The sequence below is a fragment of the Mytilus galloprovincialis genome, chromosome 8 (assembly GCF_965363235.1).
Source record: "Mytilus galloprovincialis chromosome 8, xbMytGall1.hap1.1, whole genome shotgun sequence".
Classification (NCBI taxonomy): Eukaryota; Metazoa; Mollusca; class Bivalvia; order Mytilida; family Mytilidae; genus Mytilus; species Mytilus galloprovincialis.
In genome coordinates, this window is record NC_134845.1 from 94,488,235 (window position 1) to 94,506,410 (window position 18,176).

An 18,176-nucleotide genomic window follows, 5' to 3' on the forward strand; every position below is an offset into this window, starting at 1 on the left:
TATGATTTTAAATTTTAGTTTCTTGTGTATAATTCGGAGTTTAGTATGACGTCCATTATCACTGTACTATTATGCATATTTTAGGGGCCAGCTGAAGGACACCTACGGGTGCGGGAATTCTCGCTACATTGAAGACGACCCATTGGTTGCCTTCGGCTGTTGTTTGCACTATGGTCGGGTGGTTGTCGCTTTGACATATTCACCATTTCCTTTCTCAATTTTATCACTTATTTCAAGGATATTTTGTCAAGAAATTGAATTGAAGCTGTTAAAGACACATCTTTATTTAAAGCAACATTTTCTGAGCTTCACTTTTCACTAAGTGAACCAGATAAAAGCTTTTAAGAAATTGAAAGTCATGGTTCTCTTTCATGTAAATACAAAGAGGATGAGTAGCACTTCTAAATGTGAATGCTAAATGCAACAGATGTTGTGTAATTCCTAAAGGCAATTTTTCACTCACATGCTCAAACAAATGATACATATATACCACTTTTGTATTTTGTAAATAAGTATAAAAGGAGATAAGGTATGATTGCCAATGAGACATATCTCCAAAAGAGACAAAACGACACAGAAATCAACTACTATAGCTCATCATACCGCCGTCGACTATGAGCAAACCAATACTGCATAGTCAGATATAAAAGACCTTGCTTATGACAAACGAAACCCAATTTAACAGCCTAATTTATCTACAAAATTATGAACGAAAACAACAACTGAATTACAGGGTCCTGACTTGTGACAGACACATGCAGAATATGGTTTATTATTTGGTCATTGAATTAAAATTATATACGGTGTATCAATGCTTTTTTTTACAACAAAATCCATATGATAAGTTATTGTAAAAGTTATAAGTGAATTTCAATAAAATTTTAGTCAAATTGTTATTTTTCAAATTATAATTTGTGCAAAAAATGTGTACAATGTCAAAATACAAATGATAATTTGTAAGAAAAATGTGTAGAAAGTAAAATAAACAATGATAAACAAATCTATAATTTGTACCTTTTTTTGGTACAAATTATAATTGTACAAAATTTTACATCTAAAAACATGTTCACAGACAAAGGAATTTATTACAAAGAATAATAATAATGTATACTGCAATGGTCCTGGACCCCACTGATTTAAATATGTTTATGTGATGTATGTTACTGGAATCCTTCTGCAAATACGTTACCTCCATATTACCAGTGGAAAGACCCCAATAGATATAAGAAGATGTGGTATGAGAGTCAAAGAGACAACTCTCCATCAAAATCACAATGTTCAATTTTCTTAAATTTCTACTTTAGATTGGTTGTCAAAATGGTAACATTCCAATTTTCAATAACAGTTAACAGCTAATACAATCTCACAATAACAGATAACAATAAAAATAATAGTCCTATAATAGGAATAAGGCAATAACAGCTTAACAATAAATATATTTTCAGAATAACAGATAACAAAGAATTAAATTACCCCATAACAGCATAACAGTTAAACCCCCCTCATAAGTGAATGAAATGCGACTGGAAATATAAATCAATTTCACGAGGAAACAAATTTAGAACCGAGATTACCTCCCCTGTCAATGGATTTAAAAGGAAATTATTTGAAATACTTTTGTTTAGATAATTTTAAAGATAAAACATCCAAACTCATTTAATTAATAATAAATATTTTAAATATACAACGTTCGGAGGACGTGTTTTTCAACAGACTGTCGGCATTCAAACGGGAACAAACTGTGCCCCTCTACTTGCAGACTTGTTTCTTTATTAGTATGGGGCTGACTTCACGCAGGAACTTCTTAGGAAAAAAGATAATAAGTTAGCAATATCCTTTAACTCTACTTTTCGCTATATAGACGATGTTCTTTTACTAAATAATTCAAAATTTGGTGGCTATGTGGAACACATCTATCCAATCGAGCTAGAGATAAAGGATACTACAGATACAGTTACGTCGGCTTCATATCTTGACTTACATCTAGAAATTGACAATGAGGGTCGGTTGAAAACAAAACTTTACGACAAAAGAGATGAATTCAGCTTTCCAATTCTGAACTTTCCATTTCTAAGTAGCAACATTCCAGCAGCACCTGCATACGGGGTATATATCTCCCAATTGATACAATATTCCCTTTCTTGCATTTCCTATCGTGATTTTCTTGATAGAGGGTTGCTGCTCTCAATGAAGCTATTAAACCAAGAGTTCCAAATGGTGAAGTTGAAATCATCCCTTCGTAAATTTTACGGACGCCATCACAAGTTGGTTGACCGTTATAGAATAACCGTTTCACAAATGATATCGGATATGTTCCTTACGTCGTAACTACAATCCCCTTCCCTTTCATGAATGTGACCTACCGAATTAGACTACTTACCGGATTTATTATCATATAAGCAACACGACGGGTGCCACATGTGGAGCAGGATCTGCTTACCCTTCCGGAGCACCTGTGATCACTCCTAGTTTTTTAGTGGGGTTCTTGTTGTTTATTCTTTAGTTTTTTATGTTGTGTCGTGTGTGCTTTGTTTGTTTGTCTTTTTTCATTTTTAGTCAAGGCGTTGTCAGTGTTTTAGATTTATGAGTTTGACTGTCCCTTTGGTATCTTTCGTCCCTCTTTTGCGACCAAGTTTTATTAATGGAATAACTAGAACTAACTTATTTAAGATAACAATCATGAAAATTCAATATGTTATGAAGTAACTTATCATAGTAACTAGCATTACACTTTTGTAAATCAAACGTCCTTTTCGTCCACAACATGTACAAAAGACTCAACAGTTGTGTTCGAATCAAAAACATCTAAATTGCAAAGTTAAAGAACATTAAGGACACAAAATTACGAAGGCTGTTGTCAAAATACAGATGAAGAATTATAATCTCTTCTTTGCATACAAATCCAAGGTGTTTTGAAAGCTTTAAAATTAGGCTCTATACTTGAAAATAATTCTGCCTCTATGCGAATCGTTCAGTTTTAAACAAAGTCCGTCAGTCACGCATGTCAACACTTACTAACTGTATATTAACAGACAAACCGGTCAGAATATATGAAACAACATCAATAATGTCATAACATCTAAGATCTACACGACTAAAATGAAACAATCCAATTTATTAGCAGGCATGACGTAAAACGATAAAATATAAAACTAAGAATTAATAGTGAATCATTTATTAGTTTCCTATTCGTTTTGTATGTACTGACTGACAGGTAAGGTAAACATTTTGGTCTTTAGTCTGGTTGTTGTCTCTTGCACACACTTTGTTTCCATTCTAAGTGCTGCCAATAAGACATCAGGAATAACATAAAACATGTATTAATATAACAAACAGCCAAAAATGCAAATTTAGTGTTGTAGGTTATCATTCACTGTTATCAAAAGGGACAATTACATTTATCATTAAATGCATTATTCTGATGTCAAAATTTGGGACATTATTTCTATCAGCGTAAACTAGATTGGTTTGTAACAATCCATTCTATGAAGAAGGCTACAGTTTAATGAAATCACGTAAAATTTAGCCCCATAGTATGGCAAACGAAAAAAATCAGCTGACAATTGTTTGTTTTACCAAAGTTCGTTGACATTTGCTCGACTTAGATTTACTATAATTTGTGTGAAACATTTGTGCCGTATCCCCCCAATCCCTCACCTCCCTAGCCGAATCGTCCTTTTTACAAATATATCAGAATGTCTCTTCAAAAATACGTAAATCACCTTCACTCTGAACACATCGATGAATGATAAATGAATGATGGATGGTTATAACTTGTCTGAAAATTTCATTGTGTGTGTTGATCTTTAAAAGAAACAAGTGGTTTCTCTTTTTCTTGGATTACTTTTTCCAATTTCAATTACTACTAGTGAAATTGTATAACACCATTGAGTCCAAGTCATCTTAATACATATACTGAAAAAAATGTAATCATTTAGTGGCATTTTGAAAGTTATTTGTATTCATGTTATGATACAAATATAAAACTTCAGTCAAAATTGTGTTTTCCTTAATTATTATTGAATTAAAAGTAAACTTGACAAAAAATTCTACATTGATTTACAATGAGCTCATTAATTTATATATTTTCTGTAGAAGTACAATAAAGTTTGTAAGTGTAACTTACTTCAACTGAATTTACCCATCACAATGATTAACCAATTTGTTATTAATTAAGATGACTTAATAACTATTGAGTGGATGTGACTCAATACAACAGACAACTTATATATTCACCTAACCTGAGGGTCTGGATGGTGTTTACAGAATATATAATAATCTTTAAGGGCAGAAAGTGTATAATAAAGGGCTAACAAATTAAAGAATAAAAATGACTAATAGTAAAAGAGAGTCATGGAAAGAATAGATTATTATGAGCAAAATAGATAAAGAATATAGGAAATAGGAAATATAAACAAGAATAAAGAACTGAAGAACCCACAGCAAGACTTATACATCATAATATAATACTTACATTGTGTAGACCACATAATTAAGATTGATGTGAATTGTTTTAAAACATGCTTGTCAAAATTTAAAAAAAAGATCTACACAAAGAAACATAGACTTCAGATATACATTTTTATAGTGAATCAATATTACAAATAAACAGTTTATATAATCTAATGACTATAAACATCAGAAAAATGAACACATTAATAAAGACAAAAAATGTAAATGTACACTAACATCTAATGTGCCCGCCTAAGCAATTTTATTAAATGGAAGCAAGCCATAGCCATTAGTATGATGCATGCACAGAGTCATGTATGCATATATTTTTTATTATTTTTTGGTGGTTTGTTTTGGTAATATATTATAAAATAGAATAAACACCTAAATAAGAAATATTTTTGCATGTGCAATCAGGGCAATCTGACGATTAAGGTTCAAATATATGTTGTTCTGACTTTTTAACAAATTCCACCCTTAAGTTGCATTGTTGCTGACTATTAAGAGCCCATGTTTTTGAAATAATTCCAGATTTAGATTTAAACGTCAAAACGATACATCTTTAATGTACGAACAGATTTAGATACATTGTTTTAATAAAAAAAAAAACTTGAATACGTTTGTTTTCAACTTCACAGTTGTAGTACTTAACATTATTAGCCGAATAACAAAGCCTAAAGGAAACACACATACATATTAATTTCCTATTTTCCCGTCATTTTAAAAAAAAAAACGATAACGTATGTTTAATTTATTTAGCATGTTTAGTCATACTGGTTACAAGTAATTTTAATTTTAAGTTTTATTCTCATCTGTATACATGTACCATCAACGAATAACATTAGGGAACTCTTCTAGGCTACTATAGATCAATGAAACGAGAAATAAGTAGACAATCCGTATAAGACTAATTTTAGATTTTTTTGTCAAAATAAAGGCAATTGTAGTATAACGCTGATTTAGGTCAACAATGATCCTGCCTTAATAATCAGACACACCAGACATACTAACGTCATAAAGTGTGACATATCATTTTATCAGTTGTAATATAAATACGGCGTAAGATAACTTATTTTGGTATATAGATTATATTTATCCTAAACCACTCTTATTGATTGTCAAATGCTTGTATATGTTATAGCACTTAGTTGATAACGCGGTTGATCGACTTTGATCATGAATTAATTAAATTGTTAACGTAGTTAGGGAATCTTTCGCTATTTTTGATGGTCAAATGGCAGAACATAATAGGTCTAGGTTTTCGATTCAGTCCAAAAAAAAAACAACAACAATGTAATAACTCACAGAATTATTCATTTAAATGAAAACATTTATGTGAATTTATTTTTATAAATACAGAAAACTTTTACTTGATTCAATCCTAATTCATTTAGCGTATTAGGGAAAGCTATCCAGTAATTATATAATTTTAAAGACATCTGTATGAAATGTTCCTGTTTTTTGTTTTGGCTGGAAAACGTACGGAGATCCTAGTATTTCTTTTCTATTTTTTCCAGCTTTTATTTTAGCTATCCACTCATATTTTTATTTCAAAATAACACCATCAAATGTGCTTCCATTGACTTAATGTCTTTGCCCTGTAAAATCACTTAATGTAATGTATTTGCCCTGTAAAATCCATACACATTGTGTCATTGATCATCAACTGTGGATTTGATAGAAGGTTAAGCGAATGAAAATAAAATTCCTTGAATAATCATTGCACGAAACAAGAGTTTTCGGATTATATTTTAGTGTGTCCATTATAGAAAAAAAGTGTGAATGCACAAAAGGAAAACGTTTGGAATTCTTAAAACTAAAAATATTTTGAAAGGACAACAACAACCTTTTAGCGAGAAAGTTTCCCCAATTGCAACGATTATCATAAAAAAAAATCAAAGGTAAATAAACAGTCAAAATTGAATTACATTGTAATAATGACAAACCTCTCTCCACATTACTCCTACCTGAACTTTCAATAACATTTTTCTTTTATCGTTTTGATCGACTAATGTGATTGACCTTAAACATTTCTGCTATCGGAGCTTTCGAAACATCGTTATTTAGGTTTATATTGTTTTGTAACATTTACCGATAGTTTTCTTTGAAATTATAGGGTTGGTCCAGTTTTTTAACCAGATTTATTGGTTGATATGACTGTAAAAATTGGTGAAGAAAACAATCATGTGATGGTGCACGTCTTTTTTGCTACGACCATCTTAAAGTGTACAAGTCTGATGATTTTCCCATGATTCATCATTTTTTACTCGTTTTGGGGGGCTATCATAATGAAAAAAAATCTTAAGAGTTTCCATAATTATAAGAGTTTTGCTATCAGTTAATTATTACCTGTATCAACATTTGTTGACTTCGATCATCACAAGTCTAAACCTTTAATGTTCTTCTATTTTACATTAAAAATATTGATGTTAATCATACATTGTCCTCAATTTTTATCATATAAATAATAAGTGTTTTGAGTGTATGTTTGTTTGCATGTAAATTTCATAATAAATATGATGGAGTTAGAAAATTGAGTATGTTTTCAAACTTGGTTATCAGAAGCCGTTATAACTTTTTGTCAAATATCTGTCGATTAACATCAGATGCTTGCAAAACAGATTCGTCTAATATCGATGACTTATCAGTATCATGTCAATAGCTACATATCTGAATAAACTAGCTAGAATAAAGTGCGAACAATTTGTAATTCGTAGTATTGCATAGCAATATAATATTTCCCACAGAAAGTAACCAAAAGTTAGCGTGCAATAAATTCTAATATTGCACTAGTGCAATAAATCTTCAAAACTTTATGACGTCATCAACAACAAAATCTTAGTTTAAACCAATTTTTACTTTCAAATCTTATATTACTATACAATAAAAGGGTTATTGCATGAATATTGGGGAATATTGTCCCTCTATAAAATTCTACTTGGGACAATATTCCCCAATATGCATGCAATAACCCTATATTATTTTTTCTAGAATAAGACTTGTATTGGATCACCACACTTATACGATATAAAACAAAAAGGGAATAATGGAGTTGTCCGAATAAAACACCTCTCCAGTAAAATATCAAATGACACAGAAGTTAACAATTCACGGTCACATACTGCCTTCAATAATAAACAAACCCCTTTACGGTATACTCAGTTACATAAGACCACAAAATACTAATTATCAATCAATTCAAACACCATGATTTATATACATCACATATATAAGCAATTCAGAATACCTTTGGAAAGAGTTGTCTCACAAGAAAAAAATAGTTTCAGGAAATAAGAATCATAAAACTGTTTATTCAAAAGTTGATATGCAATGTTCTTATCTAAGCAACTTGTAGAGAACTGTAAAAATAAATGTTCATTCTGATACAGATATCTCTGTGTGCCCCCCCCCCCCCCAAAAAAGTAAAAATAAATGTTCATTCTGATACAGATATCTCTGTGTGCCCCCCCCCCCCCAAAAAAAAAAGAATAAAATAAAATAGATGAAATAGATAAAATAAAGTAAACAAATAAAGTAAATAAAATAAGTAAAATAAATTAAATATATAAAGTAAATAAAATAAATTAAATAAATTAAATAAATTAAATAAATTAAATAAATTAAATAAATTAAATAAATTAAATAAACATCAATTCAGCATTTTATAGTATGTAAATATATGTTTCTATTGACATCAGATTAGCCACAAGTGTAATAGAAAATTTGACATTTGTTGCTGGAATGTCGTGACAGGAATGTGTCATATGCATGGAACCCCATTGTGAAATCCCACAACAAAATCGAAGTATTATTTTAACAAACAATATATACATTACTTGAATTTGAAGTATTCTAATATTTTTAAATGAATTTTCATTTTATTCAATAGATAAATTACACAAGCAAACTGAGATGGCACAGGCTGCGTCCAAAACGTGTGAGATATGCGTATCTAGTCCTGGACATAACTACTGCGAACAGTGTGACCAGATGTTTTGTGATGGATGTAAAATATCGCATTTACGGACAAAGATGACCAAACATCACACATTTCTGAGAGGTCCAAAAATAAACCCGGAAGTTAAACTATATTGTAAAGAACATGATGAAAACTTTATATATTACTGCATGGAATGTAATTCGCCGATTTGTAAAATATGTGTGATTAAAAAACACAAATCACATGACTTTGCTGAAATCAAGGAATCAACTGAAGGAATCAAAGCTGAGGTCAAAACAGTGATCGACATGAAGATGAGAAACCTGCAGTCAAAGATAGCAGATATCAACCAAGGTACCCATACATATCAAGCTGATGTACAGAAAGTTATCCAAGCTATAAAAGAAGAAGGCAGACACTTGAAAGAGATGATTGATAAGAAAGTCGAAGGTCTTATTAATACAGTGAAGGAGAAAGACAGAAGGAATGTCCAAACCTTACAGTCTGTTGGCAATGAGTTAAAAACAGCTTTGGATAAGGCAAAGGAGCAGCAGAAGTGCTACCAAGACACCCAGGGTATCAAAGATACTACGAAATTGTTACAAAAACTAAAACAAATAAAGTCACAAATCGATCAAATAGAAGAAATACAGATTCCTATTATGCCATCAGTCAAATATGCCAAAAAGACAGTAGCAGAGGGAGAAATAGGGAAATTGTTTGGGGAACTAACATTTGGGTAAGTTTGTTCCTAGTTTTTGATTCTATGAAATTGCTTTGAAAACTATCATTGTTTTTTCTTTTTTTTTTCATATGAACTTTGGTATATAAGCAGTCTCTTTTCGACTGCAAAGGGTTGAATAATTATGGCATCTTCCGCTTCTTGTTTCAATTATATCATGTATTTGTATCTTAAATAATCAAAGTTCTCCAGATTGAATAGAATATGCGATAATGCAACGCCTGATCATTGATTAGAACAACCAGCATTTCATGAGTTGTAAAACAAGAAAATTTATGGGTTGACTTTAAAGAATCCTAAATTTATGTTTACAGTTTCAATTAAAATTCAGTAGGAATCAAAATCCTAGTACCAGCCTTGGGGTAATTGTAATTGTAATCATAAATCAGCTGTAATCGATTACATTTTCTCAAGTAATCATTGTAATCATGAATCAACCAACAATCTGATTACATGTAATTTGATTTAATGAATTACATGTCAAAATATATTGTAATCATGAATCCTTTTGGATTACATTCTGATTAAAATGGAAAAAAATTATAAAATTGTATGAACATTGTTAAGTTGTACAGGAGTTATATCTGAACATACAAAGACTTCAAACTTTTTGACATATCTCAAGATAATGGTTAGTATTATAATATGTTTGAATCATTAGATATATTTGAGGTTAATGAGGACAATTTAAACCCAGAGTTTAATGTTTATCGAATAAATTAAAAGAAATATGAATAATATTGATATCAATTTATAGAATTCAAAAATCTGAATTTCTGATATAATTCAGATTTAAAGTGAACATGGTGAAGGCTAAACATTCTGCATTTTTTTTTTTTATAAAAAAAAGATTTTTCAAGGAATAACTATTTTATTAAACATAGGTTTTTATTGTATATAATTCATGGTAGTAATAGTTTAGACTTAATTGATTCATTTAATTCTATAAAAATAAACTGTTACAGCATTTAAAGTCCTAGTTAGCCTAGTTAAAAAGTATTATACGTATATTCACAATTAAAAGATGATTATCTGATAATGACTGTTTTATTCATGTTTCACTTTTCTTTACCCTGAATTATAATCCTTTTGTTAATTTTGTGGTTATTGTCACCTTGGAATTGACAGTTAGGAGACCAATTAAAATATGTTTTTATTTCAATTACCTGTTCTGTACTTAGAGTAATATGATATTATAAAGTATTTAATCTATGAATCTAATACACAAATGTGTAAAAGAATGATTCTCAATTTGTAGTAATTTCTAGTAGGATCAAGGAGATCTACTAAAACAAAACAAAATAGACGTCGTGAAAATATTAAAAAAAATTTTTTTTATCTTATAGATAAAATGTCAGATACGTTGAATACATTTTGTTTTTTGTTAATATTGTTATGATAATTACTCACAATTGACCATGAAATTAAGTTATAGTCCAAAAATGAAGTTATAATTTGATTAAAAGCTATGACATACCTGTACTCTAAATATATTTCAAGACCATAAAGGACCTCTTATAAACTAATGATATAGCGAATTTTAGAATAGATTGAAGGACTTTTAGAAAAAAAGGCGTTGCTGTGAAATGAATTCATAGGAAACTGTAACTCCAATTTATAAAAGTTTATTACAGGATCCTTCTGAGTCCTATTGTACCATAATATAAACATTTCAAAACTTATTTTTTTATTATGATGAATACCTAAACATAATTTCCTTCCGTATAGACTGTATAAGGTGTTTAAGTTTCATTGAATCATTGCCCTTCTAGTTGAAGTTTGATCAAATACTTTTGGATTCACGCCAATAAGTCAGCAACCAAAGAAAAACTAAACGGTCTTTAATAATAGACATATACACGAAATGTTAGTACAAACTATTAATAGACATATATATGAAGTGTTAGTACATATTATTAATAGACATATATATGAAATGTTAGTACAAACTATTAATAGACATACTTTAACCTGCAGTTTTTAATTAAAAAGTGGTAGTTCAAACTTAATATAACAATTATTATCAAAATCTTATCACCTCAATCACAAGGAAAACATTCCAGCAGGGCATACACAAAGAAAACCACTATTTCATATGCCAGTGTATATTATACTTCCCCTTTTGCACCTGGATAAGTGAAATAGGAAAAAAACAAAACAAAACTAAAAGCAATAATTTGAGGTATCTTAACACATCTTATTCGGTTTGTTTATATTTATAAATACACTGTTTTATTTGATTTCATAATAATTTACAATTTTAACGCACATATAAGATGTGAATGAAATTGTTAATAAGATCATTATTTTTACGCAGAGAAACTGTCAAAAAAGAAGAAAACCCTAAACCTAAGGAGAACGTCAGGTTTGTATTTATAATAGACATTTAACAAATGTGTTTCTATTATTCCCGTTTTCGTGTTCATCTCTTTTGTGGATTTGACTTTTGCTACACTAATACAAATAATCAAAATATCTAGGTTTGTCATTGTAAGTTATATTTACATATAACATTGCGTTATACTGTTAGTGATCTCTATACTTATCCTTTGTTTTGATTCCAACGGAACCGATGAGTATGATATTAACAATACGCACGTATACTTATTGGTTATAAAAAATACCATGATTATAATTCAATACGCCAGACGCGCGTTTCGTCTACATAAGACTCATCAGCGACGCTCAGATCATAATAGTTATAAAGCCAAACAAGTACAAAGTTAAAGAGCATTGAGAATCCAAAATTCCAAAAAATTGTGCGAAATACGGCTAAAGTAATACTAAGTTGTTATATGTTAAATAATGGTTCTTTCTCTTGTAGACATGTTATTATTATATAGCAATCCCTAAAAACTAATCAGTGATTTGCAGTACTATAAATTATGTCTCTTTTTGCACGTAATCGACTAATTGTAGCGACGTTGGTTTTAGAATATATATATTGTTTACTTTTGACAGATAAGACTAAAAGGTTGCACGACATATATAAAAAATATCAATATATGTAATTTGTTCAGTTTAGCTTCCAAAATATCATACTTTAAAGTATTCATAGAGAAAATGTGTCCAGAAGAGATCAAAGACATAAAATGACACTTTTGAAAGATTGACTAATTAAGGGCGAATAATTTTGGTACACATGAGAGGTTTAGCGCTATAAAACCAGGTTCAATCAACCGTTTTCTACATTTGAAAATGCCTGTACCAAGTCAGGAAAATGATAGTTCTTGTCCAGTCGTTTTGGATGTGTTTTGTCATTTGATTTTGCTATGTGATTTTGAATTTTCGATTAAATTTTCCTCTGAGTTCAGTATTTTTGTGATTTTACTTTTTGATATGAGATTCAAATGTCTGAGCAAAATTAAAGATGAGTTATTCAAAAAATAACTTACGTTCGAATATTTATATAAGATAAAATGCTATTAAAGTGATACAACTCCCTTGAGAATATCTAAATATAATATCCTTTATAGAGTTGCCAGAACAGCTAAACAATACAGATACAGATGCTGGAAATGCGGGTAAGTGTGATGTTATGTAGTTCTCTTTCGGAAGAGTACAAAAGACTTAGTACAAGTGCAAAGTTCATTATGAAATCAGATATGTAAATTTGAAAAACATAGATATGTAAAGCACAAAGCGAGTTTTTCCCTTTTAATAAAATTTCATTTATGTAAAAGATGTTATAAAAAGTCATTGAAACAGATATGTGTGTATCAATTTATAACCTTTACTGTCAATACAATACACATTAATTCAACTTTCCTAAATGATATTATTAAAACGCGCGTAAAGTATATATGGATTACAACATGATATATTTTATTTTAGACTCTTTATCAGTCATAGGTCCAAATATTATATCTTTGAGTATTTATAATAAAAACCATTTCGACTTCTCATTCTTAATTAAATATTTATCGTCAGACTCTGACCTTTACCTATTTTAAGTGATATGATATATTCGGGAGTATGTATTCTATGCTTATGTTTTTACTGTTAAATTATAATTCGTAAACTCAAACGAACATAAAATATTTATCAAATAACCACAAACTCTATCATGGGAGACGCCACTTGCAGAGACAACCACACATTTTATTATAAATTTGAGTATGGATAGTTCGTAAAAATACACAGGTATTAAGTAGTTTGTACTTGTTTCCCCATAAAAGTGGTTTACAAACCTGAAAATGAATAATATAATTAATAGTATTATTATTTTGGCAAAATGCTACTGTACACTTTGACTTCAATGGCTCGAATGACTTTAAACCACCTGAGTTCACTCGTGCATGGACTCAATATCCTATATGAACCGACATTACTATTATTAACCAAACACGTGTCAACTATAAACAAACAACATTTTTACCTGTTCAATTTTGTACAACTTTGATAAATACATATAAAAGACTGTTCCTGAGTAAACAAATATACCACCATGATAAAGAGGTCACAATAGTTAATTCAACAATGTAGAGCCGTGGAATTTTTTTTTAACTTTTGGAAAAAAAAAGCATTGTGATAATTGCAGACATTATTTTAAAATACAAATGTATGTTAAACCCTGTTTATGTTAATAATGAACCTCAAATATGTAAGACATAAAAAATACATGTCCTCATTCAGTGACTTAGTCAGTGGTTGCATTATATTAAAATCTATTAATTTATTCATATCCTCTTTTCCCTACCTCGGGACTAATTACAGCTGATCAATTTAAATATCGATACTTGTCTGCCGCAATTTATATGCCACGCTCGTCCCATTCAAGTGTCATTATTAGTGTGAAAAGAGGAGGTGGCGATCCGATGTTCCTAATACAAAAACGTTGATAGAGTGTTTAATATTATACATGTTTTACGATCCCGATTTGTTTTTGCCTCAATTTTCCGTATATGTGCCATGTTATCGCAGTTTTAGATCTCTGCATAGGATAATTGATGTCTCAAAAGCAATTTGAACTATAGTAACATACTGCCCTGGGTATAAATGGAGGGTATTACATGTATATCAGAAGAAGCATACCAAGTCAACTCTCTATACTGCAAGTAATGTGTTGATCTGGTTAGTCAATTCAGTTTGTCCTCTTAATGAAATTCCGAGAATGGGGCTACGATCATTGAAAGACCTTTGATTGGGATCTAAATGGCTGTTGATTAATGATATCGATGTATTTCAGTTTTAATTATCCTAACCCAATATATTCATGTTGACTTTTACTTTTGTCCTGTCCGATTGGTTTGCTTTAATTTGGATTATGTTACATAAGTACACACATATCAATGTAAACGTGTAAATGCATAAAACAGAAACATTGAACAACATGAAGATTTTGTCTCCATCATTATAACAAAAACATTGAATAACATGGAGATTTTGTCTCAATCATTATAACAGAAATATTGAACAACATGGGGATTTTGTCTCGATCATTATAACAGAAACATTGAACAGCATGGGAATTTTGTCTCCATTATTATAACGGAAACATTAAACAACATGGGGATTTTGTCTCTATCATTATTACGGAAACATTAAACAACATGGGGATTTTGTCTCCATCATTAAAACAGAAACATTGAACAACATGGGGATTTTGTCTCAATCATTATAACAGAAATATTGAACAACATGGGGATTTTGTCTCCATCATTATAACAGAAACATTGAACAACATGGGAATTTTGTCTCCAACATTATAACGGAAACATTGAACAACATGGGGATTTTGTCTCTATCATTACAACAGCAACATTGAACAACATTGGGATTTTGTCTCCATCATTATGACGGAAACATTGAACAACATGGGGATTTTGTCTCCATCATTATAACAGAAACATTGAACAACATGGGGATTTCGTCTCCATCATTATAATAGAAACATTGAACAACATTGGGATTTTGTCTCCATCATTATAACGAAAACATTGAACAACATGGGGATTTTGTCTCTATCATTACAACAGAAACATTGAACAACATGGGGATTTTGTCTCTATCATAACAACAGAAACATTGAACAACATGGGGATTTTGTCTCCATCATTATAACAGAAACATTGAACAACATGGGGATTTTGTCTCTATCATTACAACAGAAACATTGAACAACATGGGGATTTTGTCTCCATCATTATAACAGAAACATTGAACAACATGGGAATTTTGTCTCTGTCATTACAACAGAAACATTGAACAACATGGTGATTTTGTCTCCATCATTATAACAGAAACATTGAACAACATGGGAATTTTGTCTCTATCATTACAACGGAAACATTGAACAACATTGGGATTTTGTCTCTATCATTACAACAGCAACATTGAACAACATTGGGATTTTGTCTCCATCATTATGACGGAAACATTGAACAACATGGGGATTTTGTCTCCATCATTATAACAGAAACATTGAACAACATGGGGATTTCGTCTCCATCATTATAATAGAAACATTGAACAACATTGGGATTTTGTCTCCATCATTATAACGAAAACATTGAACAACATGGGGATTTTGTCTCTATCATTACAACAGAAACATTGAACAACATGGGGATTTTGTCTCTATCATTACAACAGAAACATTGAACAACATGGGGATTTTGTCTCCATCATTATAACAGAAACATTGAACAACATGGGGATTTTGTCTCTATCATTACAACAGAAACATTGAACAACATGGGGATTTTGTCTCCATCATTATAACAGAAACATTGAACAACATGGGAATTTTGTCTCTATCATTACAACAGAAACATTGAACAACATGGTGATTTTGTCTCCATCATTATAACAGAAACATTGAACAACATGGGAATTTTGTCTCTATCATTACAACAGAAACATTGAACAACATGGGGATTTTGTCTCCATCATTATAACAGAAACATTGAACAACATGGAGATTTTGTCTCTATCATTGTAACAGAAATATTGAAAACAACATGGGGATTTTGTCTCCATAATTATAACAGAAACATTGAACAACATGAGGATATTGTCTCCATCATTATGACAGAAACATTGAACAACATGAGGATATTGTCTCCACTATTATAACAGAAACATTAAACAACATGGGGATTTTGTCTCCATCATTTTCACTGTGATGAATAGTTTTTTTTTATTGACAAGCATAACACATCCTTTTATTTCTATATGATGGTTCACGTTAACTTTTCTTAAATTTTCTAGTCTCAATACAATGATTTTAAACAAGTTTTGTTATTGCACATTACATTTTGGACTGAACCAACCCCAAAACATTGATTTAACAATAGGGATATATGTAAAAATCGATTTTAAATATACAAAACCTGCAGAATTTGATTTAAGATTTGAATTTTTGATGTACAAACATAATTTTAACTCTAAATTGTGTACATTTCAGGACAGAAATAACTTCTGAGTAAGTACTCATATTCAAATTTATTAACGAAAATATACTGAAAAAGTCATATTGAATGGATACATAAATGTGATATAATATAATAATAATACATACTTTATCTAAAGAGGGTAAAATCAGTCAGAACATTACTAATCTCCCCCGAAGCCCTCTGAATAACTCAAAATTTAACAAATATATAATATACACGTTGACATATATACAATTTTTTATTCAAAAACAAATGGCGAAAAACATACAGAATTGTTTCATGAACATATTTTGTAAATGTCAGATATACAAGAAAAATATATTTATTGATTTTTTAAAACTAGACAAACTTCATCTGATAATTACATTTTTAGTTTAGAAACAAGAAATTATAATAAATTTCTTCAAACATTTTTTTGACAGGATTAATATTCAACAGCATAGTGAATTGCTCAAAGGCAAAAACAAATTTTTAAGTTCATTAGACCACATTCGTTCTGTGTCAGAAACCTATGCTGTGTCAACTATTTGATTTTAGATTTAAATAAGTTTGAAGAAGAAATCTTGACATTTGTTTTGTGTAAAAAACCCATATAATGTCAAAAATTTGATCACAATCCAAATTCAGAGCTGTATCACGCTTAAATGTTTTGTCCATGCCTGCCCCAACTATTCAGGGATCGACCTCTGCGGTCGTATAAAGCTGCGCCCTGCGGAGCACCTGGGTTTTTCATGAAATTTGTTCTCGAACGTGGTATAAAAAAATGATTATCTGATGAACGCAAAGAATATATTGCATTACCATTTTCACACAAAAACATTATTAACAACAGCACATACTAATATATTTGAGTATCTGACATAAACACAAATGTATTCATCATATTTTATAGTTGCAATAATGTTGATAAACACAACAAATTTGGAGTTAAAGGAGCAATATGACCAACCGATCCTCGGGGACTGGTGCACAATTCAATACTTAGTTGATAGGGGTGCCGATGGGTTTCTGTAACCCCAACCTTTTTATATTATTCAAATTTAAAAAATGTTACCTTTTCATATACTGAGTAGGTAAAAATGTTACCTTTTCATATACTGAGTAGGTAAAAATGTTACATTTTCATATACTGAGTAGGTAAAAATGTTACATTTTCTTATACTGAGTAGGTAAAATTGTTACCTTTTCATATACTGAGTAGGTAAAAATGTTACCTTTTAATATACTGAGTAGGTAAAAATGTTACTTTTCCCATATTATTTTGGTTCTGTTTGGTGTATAATGTGACAGTGGAAAATCAAGGTGACAAAAGATAAAAAAAAAACTAATGGTTGTTTAAACACAGCCAGGAACACCAATAAAGATGAAAGACAAAGTTATGGGAACTTTATTGACCTTATCATATATTTCTGATTGTTTTCCCGACCTATTCACACATTATTAATTTTGAAAAGGTGACCTATTCCAGCGGCATGTCCTATCATCTTGTATATAAAGAGTAGACACTCACTCCAGGGACTGATCATAGATGTAAGACATAGTTTATCATTTGCTGTACCGTATACTGTAGTTTTACAATCCATTTTATTCATAGTTGAAAGTGGCAAAAACTATGACAAATTTATTTATTTGTATTCATTATGTT

At 30.2% G+C, this 18,176-nt stretch overlaps 1 protein-coding gene across 1 annotated transcript in view; it reads left to right on the top strand.

The window, feature by feature from the left end:
* Positions 1-18,176, top strand: part of LOC143043838 (E3 ubiquitin-protein ligase TRIM9-like) — a 100,774-nt gene that overhangs the window by 55,142 nt on the left and 27,456 nt on the right. Inside the window, exons 2-3 of the mRNA XM_076216019.1 lie at positions 11,452-11,499; positions 12,611-12,658. Coding sequence (XP_076072134.1) covers positions 11,452-11,499; positions 12,611-12,658 — 96 coding nt within the window. The remainder of the gene's footprint in view (positions 1-11,451; positions 11,500-12,610; positions 12,659-18,176) is intronic.